The 15,306-nt window shown below is 41.3% G+C and overlaps 1 protein-coding gene across 6 annotated transcripts in view; it reads right to left on the bottom strand.

Moving 5' to 3' along the window:
* Nucleotides 1–673: 673 nt before the first annotated feature.
* The window catches only part of ppip5k1a (diphosphoinositol pentakisphosphate kinase 1a), a 41,567-nt gene continuing 26,934 nt past the window's right edge, over nucleotides 674–15,306 (bottom strand). For 3 of the 6 annotated variants that reach the window (XM_030047723.1, XM_030047733.1, XM_030047739.1), the window contains exons 25-29: nucleotides 13,794–13,919; nucleotides 10,583–10,645; nucleotides 3,962–4,099; nucleotides 3,759–3,872; nucleotides 674–3,340 (exon numbers count right to left, since the gene is read on the bottom strand). In XM_030047723.1, the coding sequence (XP_029903583.1) occupies nucleotides 2,703–3,340; nucleotides 3,759–3,872; nucleotides 3,962–4,099; nucleotides 10,583–10,645; nucleotides 13,794–13,919 (1,079 nt within the window). In that variant the 3' untranslated portion in view covers nucleotides 674–2,702. Of the gene's footprint in view, nucleotides 3,341–3,758; nucleotides 3,873–3,961; nucleotides 4,100–6,827; nucleotides 7,008–10,582; nucleotides 10,646–13,793; nucleotides 13,920–15,306 lie in introns of all 6 variants that reach the window. The other 3 variants (XM_030047759.1, XM_030047743.1, XM_030047751.1) reach the window with 3 other exon arrangements.

Here is a 15,306-nt window from a genome sequence, read left to right as displayed (position 1 = left end):
TTGCTCGTAATTATTTTCTGACCGAGTATTGCAGTTTGCTTTCTTGGTATGCCCATTTTCCACCAGCCTGCCTTGTCTAAAAGTGATTTCCTATATTGCTATTTATTTATTATGCTTCATACTTTGCTATCCACTTTGCTGCTGTAATGCTGGAAATTTCCCCACTGTGGGACTAATAAAGGAATATCTTATCTTTTCCAAAATGCTTTTTTCAAAGTCCAAAAGAATGGACCTGAAACTCCTTCATGATTGTAGGCCTTGTTGTTTGAAGGTGCACAAAGTAGAATTACGTTAAATGATAAAACACTGACTGCATTTATTATGTTTTTATTGCCTAGTCAGTCTGACACCTGCGTCTCTCATTTTGGATGTGCGTGCTTCGTCTTTGCTGTCTATGTGGTTCTCATCATCAGCCTCACTCACTGCTAAATGATGTGCTTATATCAAGTTCTGTCAGTTCAGTCTAATCAGTCCCTATTTCAGTCAACCCTCATAGTGGATCTTTGATTCTGAGGAACTGGCACAAAACGTGACATTTACCACTGATGTTTCAGATGGCTGCACGTTTTTCTGCTATGACAGGCATTCATAGCTGTGCTGGAGATTTCTGCAGCAAAGAGCAAAATATGCCAAAAAATGTAAGGTAAATCAACAAGAGCTAGAACAGTTCAGGTATTTTAGGGTGGATTTTGTCTTTAATGATCTTCACAAATCCAGTGACCAGATATACATGGATGAGATCATTCCAGAGGAACACTTTATTCACAACATCATGACATTACAAAGAAACCGTGTTTGCCAAAAATGTCCACACACCATCGGGTTGTTCAACCCACATACAGTAAGCACAGAGTTGAGGGAGACACACGTTGTTTTTGTTTTCAGCCAGGTAGAAATATCAGATGTAGCGGAAGTAAATGCATTACAGTTCACAAAGCTTACATAAGAGAGGCGCTGCAAAAGTTCAGCAGGGAGGGTTTCATTAGATTAAGTAGCCTATTAGTTGATTCATCCTTGATGATTGAACTGGATCTCTCAGACCGAAGTTAAGCAGGTTTTAGAGTGCCTACGCTGCACGTTAACACCCACAGAGCGAGTCCAAGATGCACATAGAGACAGGAGCAGATTGTGGTTTCATCTGTATGGAAACAGGCCCACTGACAGGATGATGCCACAGCGTCAGTAACTCATTTGTTGTGTTTTTCACAATCATCTCAACAGTACATCATAATGCAATACATCAGATCCCATCAGTTAAATACAGAATCTTATTTCAGCTTAAGTCGTCAGTCTGCACAGCCTAACAAGCATGTGCATTGCACCCCCCTCCCACCCCCCCAACCCAGCCAAACCTCCCAACAAACATATGCCTTGCTACATACTTGCAGTATTGTGCTTGCAGCAATAAAACCACAGAAAACCAACTAAAATGCCCCACCTGTTTGTTCAGAGATAAAATGTTTGATTTAGCTTTCAACTTTTCCTACATAAAGAGGTGATTTTACAAAAATATACAATAGCTATGGTACAATTGAATTCTATTTTTCTGATGTATTGGCATTAAAAAACGCCGAACATTTGCAATCTGCAATTTCAAAATAAATATACTTTTCTTTCTCTATGATTTCCTAATGATTATATTAAATCTTAGATGAGGCTTAAGGACTTTGGCAATAAGCAGTGCACATGTGGTTGACCTGGAATTAAACACTTTTTATTTTACTGGCAGCAGCAGAGTTTGGGCTATTGTCACTCCTCAGCAGTAACTTTGCAGCTCAGCTTTTTAATAAAATCACCAGCAGATTCTACACATGCAGTGCTGAAAAGGACGTACACCAGCATTTGTTAAAAACAAAGGAACCAAAAGGGCAACCACTTAGCTGCTGATTGTAATTTCTGTGGTATTTTCACTTCTTGTTTGTTCCATTAGCCATTTCCTGTGTTTTTCACAAATGCAGCAACTTCATAAGTCACTATATCCCATCATAAACGGGGAAACAGAAGGGTCTTGGTTTATATATTGCAGTCGGGATAAGCATCATGACCCATGCCAGAAAAACAACTTCCAATTCTGCCACCTAGTGATGTTGGCAGATCTGAAAAGAAACAATGCTAACACCAAGGTTAAAGCTTCACCTACTGTAGCTTTTCATGGGGAACAGGACAAAGGACGCTACTCTTGGAGTTTGGATGTTTTCAGCAAAAGGGATGTGTGCAACAGCATACAAGCGACAGCAACACAGAGATTTTCAAGTTAAATACCATTTTAAAGCTTCACTTTACAACAAGTGGCTTTCTACAACCTAACAGATAAATGGACAGGGTTGTTGGACTGTAAGGAGGCTCAGTGGTTGCACTGGTATCTGACCAGAGTGCTTTACAGAGGCACTGAACAGTATGTATGGCATTGCCATATGATGATCCTACACTCAGCCTAGTAGATAGCGCTGCTCATACGTAACTGGTGGAGAAGCATGAAGAACAGCTGCCTATTACCTAACATACAGTCAATACAGAGTCAGAGGGGAGGAAAGGTTGGTCTGCTGAAGCTCAGTACAATGCCCCACTGCACAGTTTGAAAACAAACATGCTCCAAAAGTTACAGTAGTTATAGCTGTGACCAGAAAGCTTGTGATGGACCTGCAGGCTTTAAAGAAATGTAGCTTCTTGTATTCTGTAGCTCTCCAAGCCCCAGGGAACCCCTACGGCTCAGCTGTGTGAGTGGCTCCAACCTCCAGAGGTGTCCCAGGATGGGACATGCTGCCTGGGCTGTCTCTCCACAGCTCCACTGACTCCTGGGTGTCAAAGAACTCATCTGGCCCCTCAGGAGACTGGGGTGTCTGAGAGCTGGAGCCTGCCTCACTGCTGCTCTCTCTGAGCTCTAGCAGCACAGGTAGAGAACCTGGGAGGCCACAATAACCCTCCATCCGACCCAGAGAGAGTTCAGCAAGTGGGGAGCAGGGCAACCTTAGGCTGGGATCTAGAGTGTCATCATTGGAGGCCTGTAGTGCTGCAGGAGTCTCACCTAGGCCCTCCTGCATGTGTTCAAGATTCTTGTTCAAAGACTGGTGCTCAGCATTGTCCTCTGCTGGGTTACAGGGAGAAAGTGGGTCTTCTGAGGGGCAGGCTAGAGCAGAGAGCTCAGGGCAAGTTGGGTCAAGGACTTGTGAGCCAACAACAGGTGCTGACTGGGAGGAAATGTGTTGACAGGAGTGGGTCTCCTCGCTGCTCTGAGGGGTGAGGGAGATCTTATCACTAAAGCTGAAGCGTGGGGAAGTGTCTGCTGTGGTGGGAGAAGATGGTCCAGCGCTGGACACTGTACTGGACGGACCACTGCTATCTGCATGGATAGAAAATAAACCCACAGTGCTAGTGTAAGCCAATGAGAATATGGGCCAGATGAAACACAGAACAAATTTAGCACCTCTCCAGACATTTATTATGATGCATTTAGCTCAGCACATCCATGGAGGACAAAAATACAATCTGTGCACAGCACAAAGAAGTGGAAAATTAACAAGGCAAAGGATCTGATTTGAACACTAGAGAGTATGTCTTCAGTTTCTCTGTTCAAGACAAGATGACAAGATAGCAGTGACAGGAAGTGAAGTGGGACCTCTGAGTTTAGCAAACCAAGTTTAGCACAGATTGTAATGGGCAACATGTTTCCATAAATAATCTACAGAGGCCTAAAACTGAGAAAGCCAAGGGAGGCCAACCTAGAAATGTCATTAACACAGAGATGTTGTAATACTTACACCAAGGAGGCCTGTCAGAACGAGATCTGAGTGACATGGAGGAGGAGAGAACTCTCTGAGGGATGTACGAGTCCACTGACGGCTGGTTCTGGGTGTCAAACATGGCAGACAGAGCTGCAGGGACAAAGCAACAACGACAGATCAAAAATGTGCTTAGGACTGCTTTAATGATGAATGCAAATGCAAACGTGCTCATTTCTTACCTCTGGTAGTCCTGGAGTGTGCGTCCCCTGCGCTCTCACACACGGCGGTGAGGAACTTGTTGACCTGTTTCAGTGAGAGGCAGTTGTGCAGCGTCTCCAGGGGATAGATGGAGGGCACCATGGAGCAGCCCTCAAAGCCTGCAGCAGAGGAGAGAAACCAGGCCCACAGGTACATCAGCCTTCAGTTAGTCTGGGCTAACAAAGGAGGACCAGGTAGAACCACTTCAATTTACACCCAACAATACCACCCCATGCCACCCATACACCTCAACATACTGCTCTGAAGTCCTGCAGATCTGGACTTCTTGGTTCCAGTCTGAGAAATAATACATTTCACAACACGCTTAGTGAAATCAGGTATCACTTTGGTTTGGAAGAGCTAAAAACAGCTGGACCTACTGTGAATCCCTGCCAGCCTCTATGGTCATTTCCACTCAGGCAAGTCGCAAAACCATGCTACATGTCCATTCAACATGAAACCATAACAAACACTGACAAGTCTTCACATCCTGTATGTCTCACTCCATTTACGAAAGCAAGCAGATCTCAAAAACATACCGTTTGCCTTTTGCCAAGCAGTCCTTTCTAGTCAGTCCAAACACCATCACACTGCAGCTCTAACAGCACCATACAGCAGTCAAAGCTGTCCATACTGCAGCAAAAGTCCAACAGGTTTATGGAAAGGCAGTTCATCCACTGTTAGTTTACCATCAATGCGCATTTCACAACAATCACAGAGAGCCATTTACAGTCACAAAGCATTAAACCACACCTTGCCTCGATTATCTACACCTCTGGAGAGGACGTTTTACTGACTGCAAAGCCACTCGGGTGTGAGTATGCCACAGATAGACAAGCAAACACCACATGCTGGTTAGGGTCTGATAGGACAGCAACTGGCATTCAAATTAAACTCAAACACAACTGGGGCACTGATTCAAAATACAGACCACGCATTAGATTAGAATGTAAGCTAGATTACAGACACTGTTTACATTATCTGTATCGAATAAACATGAGTGTGCAGGCTAGTGAAACAGAATTATCTGCATATAGAGTAGGGTTGAACAATTAATCAAAATTTTATCGCAACTGCCATATGGCCATGTGCACCATCCAAATCACAGGAGTTGCAATGCTTTGATAGAGGTAAAATGTGTCACAAAATACTGTGATAAATGAATTGCTGAAGTATTGTGGAGCTACAGAGATTCCCTGGCATATAAATTGAATTCATCAGACGTTAGAAAACATGTTTGTTTTGTTCAGACCACAGCAAAAATTACATTATCATCATCATTTACATTTTTTTCCCAGTGAATATGAAAATCATGATGGAAAAAAAATAACATTCCCATTAAAATCATTAATTATATCACAATATATGTCAAAATAATTGCTATATATTATATAAAGATATCCTCCAGCCCTAATATAGGTAGGATTAACTACATTCTACTGCCAAAATCGTCATGACCATCCTGACTTGAGACAGCATGATGCCTTGTCACAACAGCAATCTGTTTTTGTGAGGCCTAAACATCAGCATTCAAATATCAAAGTGCCAATCCATCATGTGCTTGAGTTACACGCTGTGAGCATGTGTGAGGAATAAGCAAACACAGATTCATACAATACTGACATTACATGGGTCAAGACTGTTTTTTCATTGCTCATTACTGTCAGGCAGAGCGTCTAAGCCTTGCAATCACTATGCTGTGCAATATGTTGACATGTCATTAGGGTGGGTGATTGTGGCTTTTTATTAGCTTTTGGTGATGCATTTAGGTATGTGATTTATTATATGATTTGGGTATGTTCCATGTTTGTTGCTGCCATGACAATAACATTTCTTGTCAGGATAAATTAAGTACACATTTCTTTATCTGGGTAAATGAGTGAGCCTCACCACCTACTCAGATGACTTGCTTTCACTGACCTACGATAAAATACTCCAGAAGTTCAAGCTGTGTTTCTGTTGCATTGGGTGAAATCATTAGCTACAGTAATGACAGATTGCCTTGTAGTGGTTTATCATCTAGTATGAACCCCTGAGAGACCAGCTTGCAGAAAACACACCATGCAGCAGCCATTGTTATGGAGCTTAGCTGTAGGAGTTCTGTGAGTGTATGTGTGTGTTATAAGAGGGAGTGACAGAGAAAGTAGGCACACCACAACACAGGGTCTGAAATTACTACCTGTCTTTATCTCCTCTCAAACTCTGAAACTATGTTTCAAAGTGCTGTCCTGAATATTGTGAAGACTGCTGCACTTCATGATGAATGACAAATTTGATTTGTGGTATGTAAGTGAGCAAGCTTTACATTAACCCAAAGGACCTGATTGTACTCACAAAACAGCACTGAAGATGGGTAGAGTAATATAAAGAGATCAAAAATATCTATTTATTGTTTTAGCCAGTAAAATATATTTTGGCATAGATTTTTTACTTTGGCAAATGGGCCAAAAAGAAAACTTTCTATTTAACTTGTGTTCACTGGTAACATAAAAACTCTAATCTGATGAGCAAAATTACAAACTCTGTGCTCTGACTCCTATCAGGGTTTACAGATTATTGTTAAGGGGAAAAAAGTGTTAGGATTTGGGGAGAAAAAAGCCAAACACTGCAGGAGGGGAAAAACAGTGGTTGCTATAGTGACACAAATGCCCCAAAATCCAATTAAAAACAACTTGCACCACTCCAGTTTGCCATCTGCATAACCAAAGTATCAGGCAAGCATGCAGAAACAAGAGGCAAAGCACAAGAGCCAACTGCAGAACAAGCACAATCCAAAACTAAACGGTGAGCAGTGGTTTGACGGGGCTTGAGGCTGAAATAAGGAGGGCGGGGGGGCCGAGGGCTGACCGTAGAGATATTCTAGGGGGTCCTGGCCGGAGATGAGCCAGTTTCGGAAGAGGCGGAGGTGGTAGGAGCACTGGTGGAGGTGGTGGGCCAGCGCCCCGTCCAGAGAGAGATGCCGGCCCAGGCTGGGGTCGGTGGAAAAACGCCTCAACAACTGGGCCACTTGGTGCTCCTCCAGGGGCTCTGAGGAAGAAGAGGGAAAGCGAGGAAGGACAGAGCAGTGGAGGAGGAGGCGGAACAGTGTAGAGGAGATGAAACAATGGAATATAAACTAGCAGGAGGGGATCAGTGGAGGCACAGATGAGAGGGGCGATAAGATGGAGAGAGTGCAAAGGTAGGAGTAGGTAGAGAAAGAGGGATGAGGAGAGGGGAGAGAAGGGAAGGAAGAGACAGAGCAGGGCATGGCAGTGTGTGTGTGTGTGCATGTGTGTGTGTGGAAGTGTGTGGGGAGGGTGATGAAAGATGCAGCCAATAGCTTATGCTGTCCACCACACGCAGCAAAAGAGCAGCAAATCACACTGAAGCAATATTCTACACTGAAGTCAACCACCGCCAACACCTCTGCAGAACCTCGTCTGTTCCAGTGCCACAAGCCAAGCTTAGAGCAAGAGAAAAGGACATTGCTCCTCTGCAGTATCTCAATAAAACCCTTACATCAGAAATATGTACAAGAAAGACATTACCACTACGATTATCACTGATCCATGTAATAATGAAACCCCACAGAGGAGCAACTGCGATTCAAGTGCATTGATAATAAGCAATAAAAGGGTCTATCAAAACAACAACTGAGAACATGAACAGTCTCCCAGCCACGCTTTCAGTTTTGTTCTCCAACAAAGAAAGAAAAGTGGAAGTTGTTACACATGCAGAGAAAGCTTGTCGCGACATAATCGATTGGGTCAATCGATTTCACTTGTCTGTTTCTGTAAAGCTGCGGTTGGATGCTGGACATAAACACAAAACTGCATCGTCAGACTGTCGTACCTGTCACAGCCCCCCATTGAGATGGGAAAACTGATATGATAGACGCATCATCCTGTGTCCCTAAAATGAATGATAAGAACATACTAAACCAAATACAGTGTGTGTGGAATCCCAATTTGGACTGAAGGACTTCACATGATACTATCTTTAAAGGGATGGTAAACTAAAATGTGTAATTTTTTCTTTAAAACTCTTTTTTGTCATCATTGGGTGTAGAAAACATGGAACTGTGAGAATCTGAAGTACTGTCTATGCACTGATTTCTCCTGAGTAAAATGCTTGGGTTTGCTGAGGATTGTAAGCCACTTTCACAGGTACTTCACAAGTTTCACTGGACAGATCCAATCAGAACACAACCTCAGCTTTTATTCCTACCGCCCTGTTTGATTGACTCTTCAGCTGCACTCGCTGTTATCCTCGGCTATCCTCAACAAATCGTAGTGAGTAACATTCACCGTTAGCCTGTTAGCACGGCACAGCTGATTTTGTGCTATTCCTGGATATAAATCCATCATTTTGCCCCGGATTATTTTACCAGTCTAAGACTATATCATCTAATATAGAGCTTTAGTGAATAGTGTGACCCCACTGTTCACTTTTCTCACATCAACTCTACTGCCACAATTCCCCAAAGTGAAGTTTTTATCAAGTGTTTACAGCAATGCTGTAAACTATATAAATCATTTCCTAACATATTGTTTCAGTGCTACTAAGACCTATGGCTATTTCAACCCTACAATTGACTTTTGGGAACTTTCACATCTTGGTGGAGGATGAAGATATTGGCAAAGAATAAAATCTATGTTTTCTAATTGGGTTTACCATGCCTTTAAGTACTCACTTATCATGGTAGTTTGAACTTTTTGCAGTTAAACACTGTTGTCAATCCAAGAGGATCATGTTTTCTATGAGCTCCTGGGCATTTTCAGTGAAATAACTGCATCTCATTGCCTTGAGTGACAGAGCACAGTGGACTATGAAAGCAGGAGGCAGGTATCTCACACAGTTCAACACTCTCCTCAAAAAGACAGCTCTCATAGCTGTTTTCTACCAGGACACTGCATCAGTGCTGAATGAACACACCAGTTTTCAGCAGTCACAGCAGTCCAGTGACCAAAAGGACGATGACTTTCCTTTAAAGGAAGTGACCCGTCTACATCTACAACATGCATCGACACACAGAATCTTGACTGACCTCCGCTTGTTTATTTGAATCACTGAAACCTGTCCATTTTCCAATAAAGAGGGATGAGAATAAGTGAAAAAAGTGGTGCCTTAAATTCAGATTATATAGCTAAGTGATACACTGACAATATAGTACCTACTGTAGTAACATACAACTTCCCACTGTCTATTCTCCCCTGCCAGCTGACCATCCATATTTAAATGATCAAAAATCAATAAAAAAAGCAATGTGCAAAGGAGGAGATATTCAGTGGTAGCCACAAACATTTTCCACACCAAAGAACATTAAAAATGTTCATTTAAACAACTGACTTGAACATTTGCCCTTATTTTGGGTCTTGAACATGTTTTGCAACCACATTTGTGCACTGAAAACACTGGAAAGCATGTGCCCTCTCAAAAAAAGAAAGACCAGAGTTGCTCCAGTTCACAACAGACACAGGAGATGGGATGAGCAATGCTTTAACCCTTTCCCAGTTTATCAGTAAGAGCAGATCCAGGCTCAATTGGTTGTGACTGAATACATTAACTGTAAGCCAATTAATACAGGCAGCACTGATCAATTTCGTAGACATTACTGAGAGAGAGTCAATGAAACCAAGGTCAAAAGAAACAGGGGAAGGGTTAAACACTGGTGAGCTGTTGGTGGTGTTTTCACAGATGGGTTCCTGCGAGATGGCCAGATGTGTACATTTTCAGTAATTACAGTATATAAATAAACACATATCCACACACATACCCACACACCTATCCACTGAAAAAATACTCAATCATTGGGTGATGGTGACAAATTTACAAACTTTATGCAGGATGTTACACAGGGTTCCCACCCTTGGCTCAGAATAAAATTACTTCCTGGCATGGTCAAGCTACTATTTTATAGAGTTAGTTTTAAAAGGGACGATGAAGTTTTGTTTATTTTTCCCCTCCAAGTTTAAATAGAGATGATGAGGCTGGATTGCTGGATTGGGACAACCAGGGCTTACTAATTACTTACGTTAATAAGTTTCCTCAATCACAAAAAAGTTTCATATGTTTAACAACTTAAATTTCTACAAACTTTCCAGCTGGCCTGTAGTTTCTGATTAATAAACTGAATTTAAACATTTGGGCCTCCTGATCCTGGTAAGCTTGACTCGGCCTTGTGTCAGAAAAGCAGCCACTTAATGTTTGTAACATCTGATCGATACCTGTCTGATATCTAATGCAATCACTGCATATAAAACACACAATGGAGTTATTTTTGGTATGCTCCTGTAAGGCCTGTGTAAAATTCTCTGACATTCCCTCTCTGAAAAACATCTGTCTAAATTTGTATGATATTCCACACAGATTCCTTGACCAGTGGGAACCCTGGTTAGAGAGAGAATGTGAGGTAGTGTTAGAAAAGTAAGAGTCCAAGCATATGGGTAGACAAAATAAAGAAATAAACTCAACAGAAAAAGACTGAAACCTGGAATGCTGGAGGGCCATGGCAATAACCATGTGAAATAAAACTCGGAAAGGTCAAAAAAGCAAAAGTTTCAAGACATGCAAGACAAAGGGAGGTGAAGAAGTGGAAATATACTTGAAAGAAGCAGACGTACCATTAGTCGGATGCTTTGCAAACGACACAGAAAATCGTTTTACTGCCGGCATAGACAACAACTCTGAGGAAATAAAAAAAGTTCACTAGTGTTACCAGGAGCCACAGTGACTGATAGCATCTTGCATCAATCCCTACTCTTTTCTGATGAACGCAACAGTGTAAAAAGGTGCTTCTACACAAATGAGTGCTTTGGGCTTACAACAAATATCTACTGTGGTGCATGAGGAAGCCCTGACTGACCGGCCAGGAAGCTTAATGTTCAAATACAGCAGTGTGTTTTTAGGGCAACACATGGATGAAATATCTGCTGATGACAAAATGAGATGAGATGGTATCAATTTAGAAAATGAAGACAACGGTGACACACAAGAAAAAAAGCCTCCCCACTTTCCTTGCTCTTCTTCCTGCTTGAGGTCTAACTATGGAATACAGTGGCAGAGTGTGCAATATACTGCATATAGTCCCAGTGAATGGTTTAGGCCATTTCAGCCCCTCTGTCATGAAAAGTGACAAGAGGCAACAATGAATAATTTCCACCGGTGGACAAGACTGGGTTTAGACTGAAACCCCTGTAGGCTAAAAAGCTCCAGCAAGCCAAAAAAAATAAATAACATAATAAAATAAAAATTAAAAATTAAAAAGGACCAACAGTAGCCTGACAAACCAGCATGTACTGAGCCAACTAGGTTTCAGGCCTGCTGACAGGGCCAATCAAATTTCACCAAATGGGCCTATGGAATCACGTGTAAAACGCTTCCCTTGATTGTCGAAACTGAGGTGTAACAAGATGGATGACAGAGACCAAGACGAAGACTACATGTAAGACACTGAACGACCACGAGGATGGCAGCTGAATGAAGACAAGGCCTGTATGATACCACAGTGACACCTAGTGGACAACATGACAACAGACATCATGTCAGCTAGACAAAAAAAAAAAAAAGGTTGAGCAGGAACAGCTTGATGCCCATTGTTTCAAAGCATCATTAGCCCCTCCATGTCATATCAACTCTATACTTGATGTGCAAAAATATTATACACTATCAAAATAAAGAGTCTTCAAATACAATTTTAGCTCAGTTACAGTCCTTGCCTCCAAACCAATCAATTGTAGAGAAGTATGTGTAAAAATTAATACAGGTTTATGTGAAATTGCTGTATGACCTTTGGTGTTACGTAGCAGTATATTCTTAAGTTTAAGAGATATTTAATGATCACGTTCCCTTATGATTATATGGCTTTTTTTCCCCAAACTGAAGGCCAGTGGGATGGTTTCACTGTTGGCTACTAGCAATTTTAACTTTCTGCAATCTGAATGAGTGAGTCTAAGAAATATTTTTATGTCTTAATTGTGTTGCATCAGGTTCTACCATTTGACTGTTTTGCTGCAGGTGTCAGATCGACTAAGCTATGCATTTACTTGATAGCAGTGGGCTTGCAGTTTGTAGATTAGGTGTTCATTCACTGTACTCACAAGAGGAATTTGATGCTGAACTGATTCAAATGGGAATTCGTACTCGTGGACCATGAATGAAAATATCGGAAGATTATGATTGTGAGGATCAAGGGGCAGTTAACCATTTCTCATATATACAGAAGTCCTATAAGAATGTCAGAATATGATTTCTGTGTAGTTCAAAATGGAAAGACAAATTGATACCTCGGTACTTAACATGTCAGACTAACAAAATCCCTTACAAATTTCAGTACTGACTGTACTTTGCAGGTGTGAAATGTTATGATATGGTACAGGCTTGCCAAATTAGTAGCAGATGCAACCATACTTTTTCTTGGAGAGCAACAAGGTTACATAGTCTTAATAATTTCTAACTTCAAAAGAGACGCAAAATGCTGTTTAAATGCTAAAGCGGTCATCTTCCAGTGTATCCTGAAGCTCTCCAGGTCCAGAGCTGACCACCTCTGATCACAAGTACAGGTAACAATGAATTTAATGACATAAAAATATTCATGAGAGTAATATTTTCCTTGACAAAAGACGAGACAAAAACTTGACAACATGAACTTTAACCAACAGTGAAAAAGTTCAAATGATGTTGTATTTTGCTTAGTAAAACATTGAATGACATTCATTTGGAGATCAATGGGTGTTCACTTTGATGAAGCCTTTCTTACACTTGCTTGTGCTCTTTACTGAGAGAGCATAAATAAACTGTCCCCTTCTGCCCATTCTCTTAACCCCATGAATGAAAACTTTTAGTGGGCCTAATGCACCCAATGTGCACATTCAAGAAGAGAAATAAAACAAATACATTTGACTGAAATCTGACTGTAATGTGGGAAAAAACATGGAAATACCTTGTGATTTTGCTGACTAGAAGGAAACAAATCTAAAAGGTCAAGTTTGTTGATCAAGTTTGACACTGTTTACAGTCTCAAAGGTCTTTACAGACCCAGAGGTTATAGGAAACAAAACGACACCCCTTGAACTGAAACTTGACGAGCAAGAAAAAAATTCTAAAAAGCCCCAACAGCCGAAAGAGTTAAAGACGGAAGAAATCTTGGGAGAGATCACAGAGAGGGGAACCCCTTCCAGGCCGGCCAGGACTGCGGTGGGTGTCAAACGGTCATTGTAAAATGATAAAACTACTAAAAACATTATTATAATACACTGTAGACCTCCTGAGGTGAATAAGAGCACATTTTTGCCCATCATCCATGTGTTGTAATTTTAAGATTTTCTCTTCATATTCCTCTCATTATTTATTGAACATAGTGATATTTATTTCATGTGTATGATAATATCTGTTCTTTATTCATTCAAAAGTTTCATTTATTTCATGCTGCAGCTATTTCTCATTCTTTTGTCCCATTATGTTCTATTGCTAATGTTATTTTACACAGTCTTTATGGTGTGATGTGATGTTATTCATACTTTTTCCACAGTTTAATCCTTTTTTCTATTTAATTTAAGAGCTTAAAATGTTAGTTGTACACATTTAAAAACCACCCATTTTCTTTTTCTTTTTTTCTTTTTTTAAATACTCTCTTTATGCTTGCTGTATCATTTATGCCCTGTTGGAATAGCCTGATTGGCCCTCAGGGATTGTTAAAGATTTATAATTTTCTTAAAACTAGTATACTTTTATCAACAGTTTAACACTAAAAGTAAATGTAGTTTTGCCAACAGCGACACTACCCTGCAGCTGCTCTGTACAGGTTAGAAAAGGAGCTTGGACTGAAACACATACCGTCTTTGTAGGACAGACTGCCCGTGGAGAATTTTTTGCGGTGTGCGCGTGCGTAGTCCTGCAGGTTGGGGGCGCTAGAGGAACCACCTAGGACAGTGGTACTGAAGAGCCCGGCACACTGAGAGCCTGCGAGGGGACGGGGGGCGGTTAGTCACCACTACACAACATGCAGTTATTCAAACAGTGGAAAAGAAGAGAGCAAGAGAGACAGAGAGAGAGAGAGAGGGAGAGACGTGGCTCAGACCAACGTCTCTCTCCATCTCAGGCCCCTTCTGAGAAGTTGGAAAAAGATTTTAGCAGCCACTGAGTCAGTCTGTGTCTCCAAGGAAAAATCGACCCTATGAAACACTGTTATGTATCAGCAATGTGTGATGTTCAGCACATCCAATTATTTTGTTATGAGGTGTTTGTCGCTCAGTTAATGTCTCTCTGCTCCAAACCGCCCCCAGAAAACGGACCTGAACTTGCTGCATTCAGCTGTGGGGTTTTTGTGTGGGTGGAGAGAGTTACAGTGATACCATCGAGAGAGCAAAAATCTGTCTTGTAGATAAGAAGCAAGTTGGCCTGTACTTAATATCCAACACCTTGTGGCTGCACTGCATTCTGGTGTATTCAAGCAACTGTTAGTGGAGCATCTCTGCCTCTTCGCTGATGGATTTCATCCAGTATGACTATGCAAAATGGCTTTTCTAGAAAGAACTCTTTTAATCTGAGATGCCAAAACCTGAGGTTTATCGTTGATGTTTCAGATTACTGAAATATTTTTCAGCCGACAAAGTCCATCATGGCGGCATGAAATATCTCAGCATGGCATCACTTCATCTCTTATCCGGGGGAATGAGACAAATTCAACACCAAACAACAAAATGGACCTCGGGATGCCAAGTGTAGCACCAGCAGCTGTTTGATCACAGTGCTAAACAGTTTTCAGGTGGATTTTTCCCATTAAAAGCCACTAAGTCAGGTTAGGCTTAAGCTGAAAGAGGAAGTTATCAGGTTACTATGATTAAAAAGAGCAGGCGCTGGTATGTTAATCAGTCCAGAGCTGCAGGCAATAGTGGTTTACATACAGAAAAGGAAAACACTGTAACTCAATAGAGAGCTTAAAGCCTCAATCCAGATTCTGAATATGCCACTTGCCCCAATACCCAGAATGACTCACTGCTGTCGTCTATCATGTTTCTTTCAAGAGAATGAAAAAGCAATTTTACAGTGAGTGATTCATTTCTTCATACAGGAACTGACAGTGTATGTCAACACCATTTGAAATCAAATTACGTTTTGAGAGCATTTAAGCTTCCCGAGTTACAGTGGAACTTGTGGAAAGTTGTCTCGATTACTTATTAAAGAGCAACATGTGTAGTATGTGTTTACATAATTGGTATGTGGAATACCAATTACTGAAGTTGTATGCTAAACAAAATGGCTGCTTTGGGAATTCAAGCTTTACGAAATTACAAGCCGCCTGGTTGTTACACATAGGTCATTATTAGTATTGATGTTAATATTAAAG

The sequence above is a fragment of the Myripristis murdjan genome, chromosome 3, assembly GCF_902150065.1.
Source record: "Myripristis murdjan chromosome 3, fMyrMur1.1, whole genome shotgun sequence".
Classification (NCBI taxonomy): Eukaryota; Metazoa; Chordata; class Actinopteri; order Holocentriformes; family Holocentridae; genus Myripristis; species Myripristis murdjan.
This window is presented reverse-complemented; position numbering and strand designations above follow the sequence as displayed.